The sequence below is a fragment of the Podarcis gaigeae genome (assembly GCF_964106915.1).
Source record: "Podarcis gaigeae genome assembly, chromosome: 4".
Classification (NCBI taxonomy): Eukaryota; Metazoa; Chordata; class Lepidosauria; order Squamata; family Lacertidae; genus Podarcis; species Podarcis gaigeae.
In genome coordinates, this window is record NC_139677.1 from 55,364,804 (window position 1) to 55,383,560 (window position 18,757).

At 39.0% G+C, this 18,757-nt stretch overlaps 1 protein-coding gene across 6 annotated transcripts in view; it reads left to right on the forward strand.

Annotated features, from left to right (window-relative positions):
* The first annotated feature begins 469 nt into the window (after nucleotides 1–469).
* GART (phosphoribosylglycinamide formyltransferase, phosphoribosylglycinamide synthetase, phosphoribosylaminoimidazole synthetase) overlaps nucleotides 470–18,757 on the forward strand; it is a 29,554-nt gene continuing 11,266 nt past the window's right edge. The window contains exons 1-12 of one of the 6 annotated variants that reach the window (XM_083736288.1): nucleotides 989–1,018; nucleotides 1,640–1,800; nucleotides 5,684–5,832; nucleotides 10,907–11,002; nucleotides 11,784–11,958; nucleotides 12,127–12,238; nucleotides 12,966–13,034; nucleotides 14,488–14,613; nucleotides 14,809–14,896; nucleotides 15,215–15,300; nucleotides 15,666–15,834; nucleotides 17,343–17,574. In XM_083736288.1, the coding sequence (XP_083592414.1) occupies nucleotides 5,688–5,832; nucleotides 10,907–11,002; nucleotides 11,784–11,958; nucleotides 12,127–12,238; nucleotides 12,966–13,034; nucleotides 14,488–14,613; nucleotides 14,809–14,896; nucleotides 15,215–15,300; nucleotides 15,666–15,834; nucleotides 17,343–17,574 (1,298 nt within the window). In that variant the 5' untranslated portion in view covers nucleotides 989–1,018; nucleotides 1,640–1,800; nucleotides 5,684–5,687. Of the gene's footprint in view, nucleotides 535–925; nucleotides 1,019–1,484; nucleotides 1,801–2,870; nucleotides 3,665–5,683; nucleotides 5,833–10,906; nucleotides 11,003–11,783; nucleotides 11,959–12,126; nucleotides 12,239–12,965; nucleotides 13,035–14,487; nucleotides 14,614–14,808; nucleotides 14,897–15,214; nucleotides 15,301–15,665; nucleotides 15,835–17,342; nucleotides 18,580–18,757 lie in introns of those variants that run through there. The other 5 variants (XM_083736287.1, XM_083736289.1, XM_083736286.1 and 2 more) reach the window with 5 other exon arrangements.

Here is an 18,757-nt window from a genome sequence, read left to right on the forward strand (position 1 = left end):
ATTATGATCTTTGCCTTATGTAATCCACTTAGAAGCATTTATTAAGCAGGCCATAAATCTTGTCAAAATAAATGTGGTGACATAACCTTTAGATACTGTATTTTTAATATTAGAATATTCCTCAAAATTGTCTAACTTTCATTAGTTATCTCTGGAGGTAGTGTTTGCTTCTATATTCAGTATAACTGCCCATCAGTAAACATTCCCTGGGAGGCTTACAAATAGAACAAATTTTAAAATACAATACAAAATAATTATAGTAAACCATAAAACACAGCAAAATAAACTGAAGCAGCATAACCCAATTTACAACCCGGATTTAACGTTGTCAATTAAATACTATTCTATGGACTTTTTACTTGGAAATCATTATGAATTCAGCTGGACTTACTCAAGGCTTATTTGTGCCAAGATTCAGCAACTTAACGCCATAATTTGTTTTCAGTGTCACGAGCTCAACCCTAGAATTTATGGAGTTCCTTTGCAAATTGCAAGATTACAACAAAGGATAGGAAAGAAAGTTTCCAATGCAGAGTGAGTGTTTCTAAGACAGTAGAGGTCTAAGTTGCACGTAAATTGCAGAACTAAAGTCTGTAGTAGGCTTTGGGCTGGAGTTTTATAACTGCGAGATAAATTGGTGTGCATTTGTCTCTTAACTGTGCTATGCAACCCATTATCCTGTCCTAAAGCCATGGAATTCGATCTCTGGCTCACAGCTCCCCTGTAGTTTATTAGTAACGATAGAGGTTTGCTACAATACAAGGATCCGGCCCAGCATCTGCTTGTTTTATTTTCAAAGTGCTCTGACACAGATCTGGTTAGCTTCTTACATACGTAGCTGTTACTTTTCAGCTCTAGAGTATTTGTTAGACGAAATCCCTTCCGTTTATTAGTAAATCCGTTCCTTTTCTTCTTCTCCGCAGAGGGTTAAAGATTGCTACATTTGAAGCATTCTGGGAAATGTAGTTTTTGCCGTATGGTCTGGGAAACTGCCCATTTTTTAAAAGCTGCCTGAAAAGTAAGTTTTTGCTTTCGCTTGTGCGGTGGGGGGCGGGGGACATCGATTAAAAAAAATACATGGCTGTGTTATGTGCTTCTTTACAGTGCGTAACAGAACTGTTGCCCTTACTTTGCAGTGAGAGAAGTTTCTTTTTCAGATTTTCGTGACCACGTGTTTTGATTTGCTTTGCTTCTGAGGTTTTACATGGCTTCCTTACACTTCTTACAAAACCCGCGTTTGGAATGCCAAATATCTTTTGCGTTTCTCACGGGTTGCTTCCATTTCAGTTTGATACAGGCATTTTTAAAGTAAGCAAGATGCCAGCGGTAGTGGCATCCCTCCAAAATGTTATAATTTGTATGAATATAGTTTCGCATACTTTTAAAATGAATGTTGTTGATTTAAGATCAGTGGGTGCTACAACTTTACGGTGCAACTTTCTTTTAAAGTTTCATAGGTGTTTGTTGGAATGCATGAATTGTCTGTTCTCTAAAGACAACTGATCCCATTCGTTTTCCACAAGAATGGAAAAACATTTGCATTAGGGATGAGCTTCCCATCTTTCCTTTCACATTAAAGCGGTATTGCTTAATCATAAGCAATGTGACCAGCATAAATAAAGTTTAACTTAATTCCTAGGTACCATGTTATGGGTGTTCAATGCCTTGCAAGTTTGTTTTTTATATGGGGTGGAGCTGAGTGCTTGAGATCACCTAAAAGGAAAGCGGTGCCGAACTTGGTGTTGACAAAATAAATGATGCAAGGAGAGAGAGTTGCAGCCCAAGACAGAAAAAGAGCTAGTAAGAGAACACCTAGCTACTTTAAATGAATTCAGATATCCAGGGCCTGATTTCTACCCAAGAGTAGTAATGGGGCTTGGTGATACAATCTCAGAGCCTCTGACTATAATCTTTGTGAATTATTGGAGAATTGGTGAGGTCCCTATGAACTGGAGGTGGGCAAAAGTTGCCCCTATCTTCAAAAGTGGTGGGAGACCCAGGCTACTACCAACTGGTCACCTTGTCATCATACCAGGAAAGGTCCTAGAACAGATAATTAAACAGTCAGTTTGCAGAGAAGCTGATAAAATGTGAACTGGACCACCTAACTGTTAGGTGGATTTGTAGCCTGGTTGACAAAGAGTTGCTCACTAACTGTTCCTTGTCATCCTGGAAAAAAGTGAAAAGGAGGGTGCCGCAGGGTTCTGTTCTTCTGTTGTTGTTTAACATCTTTATAAACATCCCTTTTTCTGTTTAGTGTGTCCTTCTCAGCATAGGGTAATTATTCTGTTCGCCTAGTAGTGGCCTACTAGACCCTCCTATATGGCTGCCATGTCAAAATGAATTGTTACCTAGAGGGTTGCAAAGACTTTTGACTTCAACCTTAAATTGATGTAGATTATATTTCCCCCTTCCATTCCCTCCCACAAACAGCACATAACACCATGTCACTTTCTGGTGCAGTTTCAGAGCTCTGAACTGTAACATATTTAAATGATTTTTTAGATTTTTTTTAAAAAGGCATCTGAGCTTCCATATCTTTCTGTTTTTCTCCTTAAGATACAAAAGTAGCTTGTGTTAGGAATGCTTCCTGTACCAAAAGTATACTGGGTTATTGTTTCATTTGCAACAGTGGTACCTCGGGTTACAAACACCTCAGGTTACAACAGTGGCGTAGCGTGGGGGGTGCAGGGGGGGCCGGCCGCACCGGGCGCAACATCTGGGGGTTAGGGAAATCCACGGGTTAGGGGGCGCAAATCCATGGGTTAGGGGGCGCAAATCCATGGGTTAGGGGGCGCAAATTACTTGCCTTGTCCCGGGTGCTGATAACCCACGCTACGCCACTGGGTTACAAACGCTTCGGGTTACAAACTCCACCAAGCCAGAAGTAGTACCTCGGGTTACAAACTTTGCCCCAGGATGAGAACGGAAATTGTGCGGCAGCAGGAGGCCCCATTAGCGAAAGAGCGCCTCAGGTTAAGAACGGTTTTGGGTTAAGAAGAGACCTCCGGAACAAATTAAGTTCGTAACCAAGTTAGACTTCAGAAAGTGTTCTGTGCACAGAGATCCAAGCATGGTTATAACCCATTTTGAATAGATCTTTCTATATCATCACCCCAGCTGTACCGTGTTACATAGGAGACTAGTTTCATTGAGGATAGGATGGAGGTTTGGAGTAATATTGTGCATATTAATTTCCAATAGAGATAGCTCATAAAATATGGCCAAGATCCAAAGAGTTGCTTTCAGTGTGCCCAAATTTGGGATTGTTTATTTGAGAATTTTGAGGGGGTCTATTGTTACTTTTGAACATTTTAAAAATGGACTGGCAAGTGGCTTGTGGGGCACTGTTATTTGAGAAGCACAAGTCAAATGCCCCTTGGGAATTTTGGACCTAGATGCATGGCTCTTTGATCCCAGTCTTTGTGAAATTGTGAGGCGATGCAGTTTTAAAATTTAGATTTCTTTTAAAAAGAGCAAGATCTTATCTACCCTGGAAAATGTTGTAACCACCCTCTTTACGCTAAGCTGATGTCTCCTCTTCATTGGTCACTCATTAGTGGGGTTTTGATAGGCATATAGCCAGAGGCGGCTGCTTCTTTCTTTCTTTATTGCATGGCTATTGGAAACCCACTCTTTCCAGATTGCTGCTGTCAAGATCACAGTAAGTACATTGTGTATCATAGTGTAAGCCTCCAGTTCTAGCGAGAATGACTTATGTAAAACCAGTCCATCTCTATTATATTAGTCCTGAATGCACTTACTTGAAAGTAAATCCCATTGATTTACTGCAGTGCTAAGCATGAATACCAGGAGGTGTTTTCATCAGAAGTCTCTTGGATTTGCTACCAAATGCAAATGTTTGGGCTTGAGGATTTAGGGCATATTATTGTGTGTTGATTTTTCTTAACTTGCATTTCAGGCATGATAAATCAGTCATCAACTGAATTATTTATCATACGAAAGTATATATTTTTCACTACATATTAAATGTTTTAGTTACTAAAACATTTACTAGTAACATTTAGTTACTAAAACATTTAAAGGACAATTTAGTTATTTGACAAGTACTGGAGCACTGTAAGGGAGATGAGCAAAATTGAGTTGTATATTGCATTTATTGCTAAAATGCCAATGATTGCTAAATAAAGCATTGCTTCGTTGTATTTTACTAGTTTACTTAACCATAATTACCATTTTTATGCTCAAAGCAACCTCTGCAAAGATCTGTAACAACCTGTTCTGTGTCTGCTTCCTGAGAACAAAGTATGCACATCTACACATGAGTCTTGATAGGTGTATTAAATCCTGAAAGAACCTCAATACACCATATTCTACTCTTGCAGATTTGTGATTGAATTACTGTGGAGGCAGCTGATGACTTTCTGTATGCATAGTTATTTTTAAATTGATAATTTTATTATTTAATTTTTTGTAAGCTACTCTGAGGTGTTTGTACAATGAAGAAGTATATAATTTTTATGAAATGAATGAATAAATAGGGCACGTTTTATCTTATTATGATGGTATTCAGCTAAATTTTACTCAGATTGCCCCCACTGAAATTAATGAGCATCACTAAGTTAGGTCCACTCATTTCAGTAGATCTGCTCTGAGTTGAATACCACTCATTTATTTTTCTATTATAGTCATTATTCTAAAATCGTTATACAAATTTAATATACAAATAGATTAGCACCTGCTACTATTATGCAAATCTGTAGCCTCTTTCATCCTATTTTCTGGCCAACTGTAGTTGTGACAAGTTGGGAAGTCATTGACTTGGAAGTGGGATATATGCATACATAGTGCTACTATGCAAAGTGGATTGAGTTTAGAAAGGAGCATAACAGATCTTATTTTCCCCCTTCTCCAAATGGATTACGTCTCTGCATACCCAGAAAGAAGTGTTTGGCAGGGTTTGCTTTTTATCTGTGCCTGACGTTGGGAGGAACTGTACACATTGACTAGAGTGGGGTTAATGACCAGCCGCTCTTGACGATTATACTGGAGGGGGGTAGGGAAGGGTAAATGCCATGTTTGCAAAAATTGCAACAGGGGGACACCTTGTTTAATTGAAATTCTTAACTAGTTTGGAACCTATTCCCTCGGGAGCTATACAAAGGTTTTCATAGGAAAGGCAGCCAATTAACTGCATTTAAAAATGTATAATCTATATTGCACATTTCAGCAGCAAACATAATCTCAGTCAACCAACCGTTTGTTATTTTTTGCATTTTCAAATATTTTTAAAGTTAGTGTGGTATGTACAGTATCAAGAAAATCCTCTGTTATGGTTCAGTTGAAAATAGATCGTTGCACTATACAGTGGTACCTTGGGTTAGCTTCAGGTTACATACACTTCAGGTTGCATACGCTTCAGGTTACGGACTCTGCTGACCCAGAAATAGTGCTTCAGGTTAAGAACTTTGCTTCAGGATGAGAACAGAAATCGTGCTCCAGCGGCAGCAGGAGCCCCATTAGCTAAAGTGGTGCTTCAGGTTAAGAACAGTTACAAGAATGGACCTCCATAACGAATTAAGTACTTAACCCAAGGTACCACTGTATACTTTATGTTGCAAACACCAGTGTGATATGGAAAGCAAAATGGCACATTATGCTACTACAGCTGTTGCTCAGTACAGCACTCAATATTTTGCATGTCTTGTTTCTTTCTGCACAGACTGATGGCTGAGCACGTCCTTGTGATTGGCAGCGGAGGTAGAGAACATGCTCTGGCTTGGAAACTGGCACAGTCTCCACATGTGAAACAGGTACTGGTCGCACCTGGAAATGCTGGTACAGCTAAGGATGGAAAAATCTCTAACGCAGGTAATTAAAGAAAATGTAGAGTGAGTTAAAATGCTTCGCTCCACGACATTAATCTTTCAGTAGCTCCCACTGATAAATTGTGGCCGTTTTCATCTTTCAGACACTTTACTTTGTGAGTTTATTAGAAGAAGCAAAAATTAAAATGGCTGGCATCAATTACTGTGTTCTGTGCCATAAACTCTGAGTCTCTAGGAAATAAAGACCCTCCAAACACAGGTTGCAATTATAATAAATAAGGAGGTTGAGTGGAATATTAAATGGTTAAGACAAAAAAACCTTGAATTCGCCAATAAGTCAGGTAAATGGCTTGCGTGGCAAGTCAAAAAGAGGAAGGAGCAAAATACAATCAACAAAATAGTAATAAACGGAGAAGAAACAACTGACCCGAAAGAAATTAGAAAAGGGTTCTTGGATTTTTATGAGCATCTCTACAGAAATAAAGAAAGGAATAACAAGAAAAAGATAGAAAGATATTTAAAAGAAAAGATGGTGAAGAAGATGTCATCAGAGGAAAAAGATCAGCTAAATGCCCCAATCTGCAGAACAGAGATAGAACAGGTGATAAAAGAACTGAAAAGAGGAAAGGCACCGGGTCCAGACGGGTTCACACCGAGTTACTATAAGGAAATGAAAGATACATTGATAACACCACTAATGGAAGTAATGAACAACATTTTAAAAGAAAGAGACATGCCCGGTTCGTGGAAAGAGGCCTTTATAACAATTATCCCCAAACAAGACTCGGATCTAACTCAAGTTAGGAACTACAGACCCATCTCCTTATTAAACACGGACTACAAGATCTTTGCCGGTATTCTAGCCAAAAGACTAAAAAAGATATTAACAAGGATGATACATGAAGATCAGACGGGCTTTCTCCCGGGTAGGTTAATAAGAAACAATACAAGATTCATAATTAACCTTATCGAATACCTATCAGATAGTCGCGATAAACCAGCTAGCCTAATCTTCATAGACGCGGAGAAAGCCTTCGATAATATAATTTGGGACTTTATGTTTAAAAATTTGGAGGTAATGGAAGTGGGACAGGAGTTCTTAAATGGTATAGGGGCAATTTACACTGAGCAGAAGGCGAGACTCATAGTCAATGGAGTTATTACTGAGGAAATAAAAATTTCTAAGGGAACGAGGCAGGGCTGCCCGCTCTCACCGTTGCTCTTTATAGTAGTCCTAGAAGTGCTGCTGAATGCATTAAGACAAAACAAGCAAATTAAAGGGATAACATTAGGTTCAAATGAGTACAAAGTTAAAGCTTATGCAGACGATGTGGTTTTAACGGTGGAAGAACCTATAGAAAGTATAAGGGTGATTCTGGACGAGATGGAGGAATTTGGGAAACTTGCAGGATTCAAATTGAATAAGAGTAAGACAAAAATGATCGTTAAAAACTTGGATCAGGATAAGGCTGCAATAGTACAACAACAAACTGGAATTGAGGTTGTTAAAAAGATAAAATATTTAGGAATCTGGATTACCGACAAAAATATTGACCTATATCAAAACAATTACATTCCGGTCTGGAATAAAATTAAAAAAAAATTAGAGGTTTGGGCCAGAATGAAACTATCATTCTGGGGAAGAATATCTATGGTGAAAATGATGTTGTTACCCAAGCTGTTATTTCTGTTCCAAACATTACCCATACTAAAAGGAACAAAAAATTTTAAAGAATGGCAAAAAGCCATCTCTAGATATGTTTGGGAAGGGAAGAAACCCAGAATTAAATTTAAGTTGTTGACGGATGCTACAGAAAGAGGGGGCTTCGCCCTACCAGACATGAGACTTTATTACGAAGCGACATGTTTGTGTTGGATGAAAGAATGGGTTAAGCTGGAAAACAGAGAGTTATTAGACCTTGAAGGGTACAACAACAAATTTGGGTGGCACGCATATCTATGGAAGGATAAAAAAAGGGCGCACAAGGGGTTCACCAGTCACATCTTTAAGGGCCCACTAATAGAGGTCTGGGATAGATATAAGAACATATTAGAGCCGAGAACACCACACTGGCTTTCTCCCCAGGATTTAACTAGCGTTAAGAAAGTTAATATGGAAGAAAAGAGGGGGATGTATGGAGAAATGGTCATAAATGAAGGAGGGAAGTGGAAAGTTAAACCATACGACCAGGTTAAAACGCTTACACAGGGGTGGCTCCATTACTTCCAGATAAATGAGATGTTTAAAGCAGAGGTGAAGGAAAGGGGCTATGAGGAAAAAGAATCAATATTTCCAAAAGAGATAATAAACAGTGAACATAAAAACCTCTCTAAAATGTATAAAATACTTTTGGAGTGGCACACGAAGGAGGAGGAGGTGAAGTCAGTGATGGTACAGTGGGTGAGGGATTTCGGGTATAATATTCTAATGGAAGACTGGGAAAAGCTTTGGAGAGTGAATATAAAATTTACGGCCTGTATGTTACTCAGGGAAAATGTGATGAAAATGCAATACAGGTGGTATATGACACCCGTGAAATTGGCCAAGATGTACAAGGTAGACAACAAATGTTGGAAATGCAAACAAAAGGAAGGGACATTTTACCATCTATGGTGGGAATGCAAGAAAGTTAAAAGCTTCTGGGAGGAAGTATACAATGAACTGAAAAAGATGTTAGGCTATACTTTTGTCAAAAAACCAGAAGCTTTCTTACTTTGCATTATGGGAAAGGATATTAGGAGAAAGGATTACAAACTCTTCCAGTACGCGGTCACGGCAGCCAGAATTGTGTTAGCTCAGAGATGGAAGCAGGAAGAAATCCCAATGGTGGCAGAGTGGAGAGCAAAATTAACAGAATACGCCGAGCTGGACAAACTGACAGGGAAAATAAGATACTTAAAAGATCAAAACTTTATTGAAGACTGGGGGAAATTCGTGGGTTATCTGGAGAACAAATGTTTTGTAAATACAACGTTAGTGGCATTTAAAGAGGCTTTGTAAAGAGCTAACAAGTATTGTTTAATTGAAACAATGTAAAAAAGGAGGTACGAATGGCAATATGAAAGGAGGGGATGTGATTCTAAGACTCAAACACGAATGAATGTCAACATCGCTGAAGGAAGCCCAAAACGATAAGAAATGTCGAAATTCGAATATAATGTATATAATGTATATTTAATCGAACTCAATAAAATTTTAAAATGCAAAAAAAAACAACAAAAAAACTCTGAGTCTCTGAGATGCCATTTCCCCCTTCGTTGAAAAGAAGGGTTGCTGCATCATATAAAGACCAATATGCTCTATTTAGCTATCCTTTTCATGAAGACTGAAAGAGATGCCTTGGGCATTCACGTGGCACTCATGTGGTCTGTTCAGATGTAGAGCATGAAACAAAAATCTTTGTCTCTGTGCTCATTGAATTAATGTTGATTTCCTCTCCAAAAACCTTGTCTTTCACAGGACAGTACCAATGTTATGGTCAAGTTTACTGTATTTTCATTTATATGTTATGTTTTTCCTGTTGTTTTTCCCAATGAAAATAGAAGATGCAGAAATGTAATCTGTATGTCTGTGTTTGTCTGTCATTGTGTCTGTCTGCCTCTATATATTAGAAAAACAGCTTCTTAAAATAATTTTTAAAAAAGAAAACTTGTCTCCAGATGATGTAATGCTTAAAAGCATGCAATCTGTTTGCATGACAACCTGATCTGTCTTTTAAGGTACACATTTTTGCTATGATCTGCCTTTTAAATCTGAAGCAGAAGAGATAGCAGATTAGTTGTGGGAAAAGGAAGTGGAAATGTTTGGTCCCTGGAGGCATTTCTGTACATTCAAATTTCCATAAAGCCCAGACCTCCTTTGACCACAAACTATATTCTACATTTCACCTTTTTGGAATAATTAAATCCTAGAAGACAAAAAAGCATTCTTAATCTGTTGGTATGATTCTTTTAGAAATGGGGGAAGTCACTCAAGGCAGTTTTTTCCAAATGTTCATTCAGCATTAACTAAAGAGAAAATTTTTTCTATACCCAACCTTCATCCGAAGATCACAGGACAGTTTTGTGAGAACACAAAATACATAATAAAACAATAACGAATAGATCAGTAATCTACCACCAACACATTTAAAAGGGCTTAGAATGTTTAATCCACCAAAGACCTGGTTATAGAGAAACATTTTCACCCGGCACCTAGGCGAGCCTCCCTGGGGAGAACGTTCCACAAAATGGGGAGCCACTGCAGAGAAGGCCTCTTATCAAGCTATCGTAAAATGCTACACAGCACCTTTATCAGCGCCCACCCCCTCTGCTATTTAAGAGTTGTCAAATCCATATCAGGAATCACATCACAGAAGGAAAGAAGGCTATAGGTTAAATACGCTTGGCCAGTTAAAATATATTGCTTCATGTTTGTCAAGGGATGAGCAGTTTCTGCCTCTGTAACACCCCTTGAAACTGCCCAATGCTTGTCATGTGGAACGAGGGGGTAGGAATTCTCCTGGCCAATTGGTTCACATGACCCAGTTCACTTCAGACTTTGGATTTATTTATTCTTGATAAAAGTCAGAGAGTAACATTTTCTTTACTGTGTGTGTGTGGGGGGGGGTGCTACCTGGTTTTCTTTCCCTTGCTGGCACATATTGGTGTTTGTGTGTGCCTGTCTGGTGCTGCTTATTAAAATTAAAATTACTCTCAAAAATCTCCTTACAAAAAGTAGGGCAAGTTTGCCATCTTTACTCACAGAAAAGTCTCCCCAAGTATTGTCCCGGAATTAATGTAACACCAGGACTTAATATTAACTGCAGTCAGTGACCTAGAACTCATAATTCCCAGTTTAGACATGTGGCTTTCTGTGTACAATGCGACTTGAACCATTAATATTTGCAAATGGAAGATTGCATAATGGAGCTCTTAGGTTTGAACCCCTGCTCAGCTCTGAAGCTCACTGTCTGACCTTGAACCATATCACTGTCTCTCAGCCTAACGCACCTCAGTGGGATGCTTTGAAGGTTAAGTGCCTCTCTGAGCCATGCGGAAGGCCAAGAAACAAATGTAAGCAGTAAATAAAAAACACAGCTAATTGCAACCGATCTATTTTTTTTGTCCGTTGATAGTTATCTCAATCAGTGATCACGCTGCTCTTGCCAAATACTGTAAAGACCAGAAGATTGGACTTGTGGTGGTTGGTCCAGAAGTCCCTCTTGCTGCCGGTATGTCTAAAAGAAATTATTCTGCAAATTCCTGCCTCCTGTTTAATCTACTAATTTATGACTTCTATTTGCCGATCTGAGTGTATAAAAACACACAAGTATGCTAACATACATGCAGTATAGGGCATCTCTTCTACCAGGACATGGTAATGAAGGGAGCAGACATTAAAGTGGAAAAGTACTTTTTGGCCTTTGTGGTTGGCTAACAGTTCAGAGATCTGGAGTGTCTCAGTTTTGGTCACAGTGTTTGCCTCAAACAGTTCTTTGCTCGTTGTTTGTCTGCTTCAGCTTTTGAAATAGCTACTCTAGATGATAGCCAAGGAATGGATTTGGTTACTATGGCCTCAAAGTTCTCTAGCTGCTACTTCTGCCAACATTTATAGCTGGACACCATTTTTGTAATCTCATCCCAGTTGTTTTAAATTAGGGCTTACAAGTAAAACATGAACAGAATGTTGCCGTGTGAAGTGTTTTTGCATCTTCCATGACAATCCATTCTATTTTATTCCCTCTTATGCAAAAGGCAGCTAATATTCCACAGCCACTGTGCCTGCTCAGAGTTTGTTGCTTCTGAGCAGAGGATGGTGACTGCCTCCTTAGGGCTTTTTCTATAAAGGGGGGCGGTATTTGGTACCTCTGCTACCTTTGAGGTTTCCCCAAGGCTGTGAAGACCTTCCTCTGTGTGGATGGTGTACTCAGAGTACAGTGTTAGATCCATGATTGTGTTTCAATTAACTCTTTTCATAAAACCCATAACACTCTGGATTATTTCTGCTGCTAGGAATTGTTGATGACTTGACAGCTGCTGGCGTTAGATGTTTTGGTCCTACTGCAAAGGCAGCTCAACTAGAGTCCAGCAAGAGCTTTTCCAAAGCCTTTTTGGATCGTCATGACATTCCAACTGCAAGATGGAAAGCTTTCACTAATGCAAAAGAAGCGTGTGCCTTTATTACCAGGTACAGCTTCTTTCAGCACGTGGATAATTCTTTGTCTATTTTTGTTGCATCTTCCTTGCTTTTGAGAATATGTATAGAGCTTGAAATCTGAATGAAATTCCACTTACTTACTTACTTACTTACTTACTTACTTGCTTGCTTTCCTCTCCCCCCCCTCCCCCGGTTAAGTGCGGCTTTCCCTGCCCTAGTTGTAAAGGCAAGTGGGCTGGCGGCCGGAAAAGGTGTGATTGTGGCCTCTAATAAAGAAGATGCATGCAAAGCTGTCCATGAAATAATGCAAGTAAGTTGGGAATGTATTAATAAAAACAATTTAATCATTAAGATTACACCTAAAATTGTTTCCTGGGAGCCTAGTATTGGGCCAAACCAGGACTGAATCTGCACTCCTCAAAGCACTTGGTGGAGAGTAAATTTCACTGAATGCACTGGACTTGCTTCTGAGACATGTTTAGAATTGCAGTGCCACTTAGACTGCAACCTATGTATGCTTACCTATGAGTAAGCCCCAACAAATGCAGAGAGACTTACTATTGAGTAAGCATGAACTGTGCTATTAAGGATGTGTAGAACTATCATTTAAGGCAAGGGTAAGGAGCCTGTGAGCTCCAGTTGTTGCTGGATTACAACTCCCATCATCCCTGACCATTGGCCATGATTACAGAGGCTGATGGGAGTTGGAGTCCAACAGCATGTGTAGGGCCACAAGTTCTCTATCCATGGTTTAAGGGGGTGGCTATTCTTTTGCTTTCATCTGAGCGAGTTCTTCCATGGAACTTGAAATGTGTGATATCTTAAAATAAAAACAGTTTGAGAAGGAAAGAAGACAGTCTCTGCTATATTTCTGGGTTTCTGAAGAAGAAGATTGAGAACACGTTTCAAAGCATTTGTTCTTTCTTCTCTGCTGGATCAGGCAGATTCTATTTGTTAGAATACTATTACAAAGGAAAGCCTGTGTTCAGATATGTATGTATACTTTTCATAGATATGTATGTATACCTTTCATGCAGGATAAAACCTTTGGAACAGCGGGAGAAACGGTTGTTGTTGAGGAGCTTCTTGATGGAGAAGAGGTCTCTGTAAGTATATCCTATAATGTCTGGCAGCCTTTCTGACACAACTTTTCTTCCATTCACTGAAATTCCTTCCCATTCATGGAGCAACTCTGTTGGATCCCACCTGATGTCCATCATGCAACGCATAAAGCAAGTCCAGTTGGTTAATCACGTTTATCACTTACTGTTTTCAGCAAATGTTCTTAACTTTGGCCAGGTAATGCCCATTCTGTATATTAAGTACAAGTCCTTACTACTTAAGGACGTAAAAGCTACTTACTGAGATAGACTATGGTGGTACTGTTTTGAGCTCTACCTATGTGAGTTGCCAAAACAAAAAATATTCTATTTATGTAATCAAAATATTGCATTGCTGAGTGGAACTTGACCTTGCAATGTTATAGTTGTTCCATCAGTGCAAGCATTTCTGCTTTCCACACAGAACAATCTCCCCTCTCCTCCCAACATGTACTGTACTGACTCCTCAGAGTTGATTTGGGAGGGCATGTGGGGAGAAGAAGAGGTCAGAACGACCCAGTTACACTAGCGGGACTCAACATATTAGCATCTACTAGTGATACTGTTCAGTTGAATCTGTCTCCATGCTTTCAAATTGGCTTCCTTTTGAGTGATCCTAAATATTGATCCCTGGCTCTCGCCAGATATTATTGATCAGTCATAAGAGTAAGAACTCCATTGCAAATCAAATATGGAATTTTCGGGGGGGGGGAGCCCTGTGCCAAAACAAAAACCCAGCAGCAGCATATTAATAGTACAAAACTCCCACTCCTGAGGCCACCCATAAAGCATGGAATTTATGTTTAATTGTTAGAAAGGAATTTAATACTTCTGTTTTCCAGAAATGGTGGGTGGCATCCTGCTAGATCAGATTAGAGCAAATTATTTCAGTTCACTGATTTCAAGGGGTCTGCTCCAAGTATGACAATTGTTGGATTTCACCAAGCATCTTCAGTAAAATACTGTGAATTATATTAACATTTACATAATTTGCCTGGCTCCTAATTTGTATAAGAGATCTCCATTTTCAAATATTGCTTTTCTTTAAACGAATGCAAATGAACTTAAAGTATTGTACCATTGTATATTGTTTAGAGAAATGCCAACTGAGTAAAAGTAAAATACCTTGGACTAAATTAAAAAAAATTGTCCAGTAGCACCTTAGAGACCAACTAAGTTTGTTCTGGGTATAAGCTTTCATGTGGATGCACACTTCTTCAGATACCTGCACACAAAAGCTTATACCCAGAACAAACTTGGTTTTTCAATTTATTTCGACTGCAACAGACCAACACGGCTGCCTATCTATACCTTGGACTGTCTCCCATCATTAGGAGGGCACTACTTGTAATTAGCAACTTATTAATTATCATCTTTGTAAAGCTGGACACTGAGTTATTTTCTATTATTACCTGGCATAGTTATAAATCATCCATGGTTTACCTTGTTTTTCTTGCAGTGTTTATGCTTTACGGATGGTGTCACTGTTGCCCCGATGCCACCTGCCCAGGATCACAAACGCTTAATGGATGGAGATCAGGGGCCAAACACAGGCGGCATGGGTGCATATTCCCCAGCACCTCAGGTAAAATGCATGTTTACAGTCCTTCTTTGTCAGAGCTTATTACTAAAGTGCACCTGTCACCAGAGCTGAGTAATAGGAAAAACAGATTATTGACACCAGGAGTAAAAAAAAAAAATGACACAATAGATTCTTGTTGCTAGAATTGGTTAAATTCTCTACATTCTTAAAAGCTTTACTTTTGTCACATTTTATTAGCTGTCCAAGGAACTTCTTCTGAAAATCAGAAATTCTGTTCTCCAGAAAACAGTTGATGGTATGAGAAAAGAGGGCATTCCTTACATTGGTAAGTGGGAGTATCATTATACGAGTGATATCCATCATTAGCCATATGCAAAGTAAACCCATTGAAGTCAATTCATTTCAGTAGTTCTACTTTGAGCATCTGCTACATGAGTTAAAGCAGTGTTTTGTTTTTTAAATGACAGCAGTCCAAAAATGCAACCAATTGTGGACAACTGCGGTGAATGCAAACAATTGCTGACAAAGCTCCACATACTTCTCTAGATGGTGGAAATAATAGTCATAACTTTAAACAATGCAACATTCTTTTAAAATTTACCGGTTGTGTTTGTCCTCAATATCTTGTGCCTTTTTCCTTTAGGTGTCCTGTATGCTGGATTGATGCTAACCAAAGATGGACCTAAAGTCTTAGAGTTCAACTGTAGATTTGGTGACCCGGAATGTCAGGTGAGTGACACTGTATATCTTGAGCTGCAGTACATCCAGTTGCCGTGGAGAAAGCCCCATTCAACTCAATGGGATTTAATTTTCAACAGATATGTGTTCAAGCTTTAACCTTTTTTCTTTCCCAAACCCCTCTATAGATTGGATCATGCTGGACTAATTCAGTTATCCCTCAGAATGCATTACTCCTGCAAAGTAATGTTACTATGCACCTGTCATACATAATATACCGTAATATACATTGAAATGCTTCTTTAACTTTTTTGTCATTTCCTTGGTATTTCATAGGGAGTTAATTCTCTAGTTTTCTTATTTTTTTTAAAGTAACACCAGAAAGATGTGCCTAACTCTGGTCTATATTTGTGTAGGTAATTCTCCCGCTACTTAAGAGTGACCTTTATGAGGTTATACAAGCAACGATGGATCAAAAATTATCTTTCCACGTGCCTGTATGGTTAGAAGACTGGGCAGCTGTGACTGTAGTCATGGCTAGTGAAGGCTATCCAGGAAGTTATCCTAAGGGTTTGGAAATAACAGGTAGGAAACTGACACCCAGGTTCTAAACATGTAGAGCATTATATCCTTCCACTTTCATGTGATAGACAAGAGACTATGTGAGTCTCTTGCAGGCTGGCTATCTCAAATAACGAACGCTTTGGTTTTAACCAGTTGTGTGTCTGCTTTTGATTCCTAAAGCGATAGTTTCCACTTTGTCTCATAATACAAAGAGCAACTTTAATTTCTGCAAGAAAAGACTGGTTACAGTATAGCCAGACACTGGTTGTATATTTAGGTAATAGATAACTCCTTTTACTTAAGTAAGTAGTGAATCCCTTTGATTTCATTGGGGTTTATTCCCTAGTCAAAGTGTTTGGGAATGCAGCATTACAGAGCAATCCCATACATATCTACTCTGAAGTAAGCCCCACTGAGGTCAAAGAGGTTTACCCCAGGGTGTTGGGCTGCAGCCTTTGAGACCTTGCACTCCCACTTTCAATCATCTATAGGCTGCCAAAAGAAGAGAAGCTTCTCACTAACTCGGCCCCCTCAGAGCAGTTGCTTTAGGGCCCTTTCTGCTTGGTATCCCTTTGCAAAACATGTGGCAATCTTGGTAACTTACATGGATGTCTTGGTGGCCATAGACACCTTAGGGAATGACACCTTATCAGAAGGCGAGAAGGAACAGCAACAGCTGTAAAATACAGGCAGTCTGGCCACCTGGAGATATGCTTTTGCCCAGCCCTGCAGTAAACCATATGTCTCAAAGAAAGAAGATAAGGTGGAAGGGAATGAGGAGGTCTTTGGGTGGGTGGGTGCTTTTGTCTCTGTCCTGTGTGTGTGTGTGTGTGTGTGTGTGTGTGTGTGTGAATGCCAGCAAGTAAACTGAAGCCTTTGTTCACCCTACAATATCGAGAAAGCCATGCGTTTTACATGTTTTTATTTTACCATAAATGTTTTCAATGGCTTTTTATTTTATTTTTAATTGTTTTAGCACTGATTTATTTCCTGGCACTCAAGTCACAGTACGGTGTCAAATGTTGGGATGTAATTTCATAGAACAGGGGTATCTAACTTACGATTCTCTAGATGTCATTGGACTCCAGCCAACATGGCTAATAGTACCATCATCATCATCTCAAAAGATATTCTGCCCCTCCTCCTGAAGGAGCCCAGGGATATCAGCAATGAAAAAGACATATTTTAAAGTATTCTAAAAACAGTTTCAAAACATTCTCTCAGCCAGTGATTTCAGGGTTGTTGGGAACAGTATCTTTCAGCCATATTTTAAAATTCTTCCTGAAGGTCTCTAATGAGACCTTCCACATATAAGCGACAACCACATATAAGCCACTCCTGCCGTAGAGGTTTCTGACAGATCAGTTATGGCCCACATGTGTCCTTTTTCATCAACTTTTTATTTATTAATGGGTTGAGTTCACTGCCATTTTTATTTGGTTAGGTGTATTTATAATTGCTTGTGCACTCAATAGATATATGGCAAAAGTTTTGAGGAAACTTACAAAAAATAAATTCTCACCTTATAGGATTTCCTCGGGCGAAAGAGCTGGGTTTGCAGGTGTTCCACGCAGGCACAGCCATGAAAGATGGCAAAGTGGTGACCAATGGCGGCAGAGTCCTCACTGTGACAGCTATCAAGAAGGACCTTGTCACCGCACTGGAAGAAGCCAACAAAGGAGTAGGAGTCATCCAGTTCAAAGGGGCCATTTATAGAAAGGATATTGGTTATCGGGCTATAGCTTTCCTTAAAGAATCCAGGTACCTATCTGAGGCCAAATCAGAAGGCGATAGTAAGAATATGTCTTAAACATAATCCATAATCCATGCAAATCACTACATAATCATTCCATGTTTCAGTAAAATTTTGTATCAATATATTATACAATATCCTCATATAACTATTCTTAATGGATATCCTTGTGTATTATCACAAAAACAACTAATGGGTAATGAAAAAGTATTTCTTTTACTGAAGACTTAAAACACTGTTGAGCAAAACCTAAGATAGCTTACACTTACTTTTTTCACGGCTACTAATGCAACATTCATGACACAATATTAAACCAGTTTATCTGTCCTGTTTGTGAGAAGATTAGGGCTCTCACAGAGAGACCTTTTATTATTTCCTCTTGGAACTATGTTGCCCAGAATTCTTTGTAAGGTTGTGTAGATTTGTTGTTAACAAGTGAAAAACTAGTGGGTGAGAAGAATGAAATAGCAACGTGCACCTACATGAAGTTGGTACTCCCAAAATGCTTAAGAGTGACTACACTGGCGTCTCTTCATATTACTACGAATTAATCCATTTTTGAGGGAAATAAAAGTTGAGGATGCAAGAGGCTGGTACCCTTAGGCTTTAGAGCAAGGTTGGTAATCTGAGCACCACCACTACCCCAATACTATTGGACTACAACTCCCATCACCCCCAGCCCTGTCCTAGCGTGTGAAAATCTTCTGACACAGCCACTTGGAGGCTATTCTTGTAAAGATCAAGCAAATACATTTTTACCAGTATAACTGCATCAATTGTCATCTTGCACTAATGCAGCTTCACTGGTAGAATTAATCTAACCTTTAACCTAAAAGTTTTTGTCAGTGCAACAAAATATAAACTATTGAAGAAGTACTACCTTTTAATAAAATAGCCTTCTACTATGAATGAAATACACTGTTAGTATAAAGCTGAAAGCATATGGCATCAGGTGTTAGTATACTGTAATACTAAGTCTTTTTGTGTATGCAATAAAGTTTCTAAGAATGGTGCAGTATCTAGCTTTATTTTTATGGAATGTGTAGTATTTGATTAGAAGTGGTAAATGATATGAATCTGTGTAGTGTGCTCTATCCATTGAGTTGAATCCCCCCCCCCCCAAAGCAGACAAAGCAATATTTGGCCAGATGTAAGAGGACTCATTCATGCACATTCTAAGCCTAAACAGCA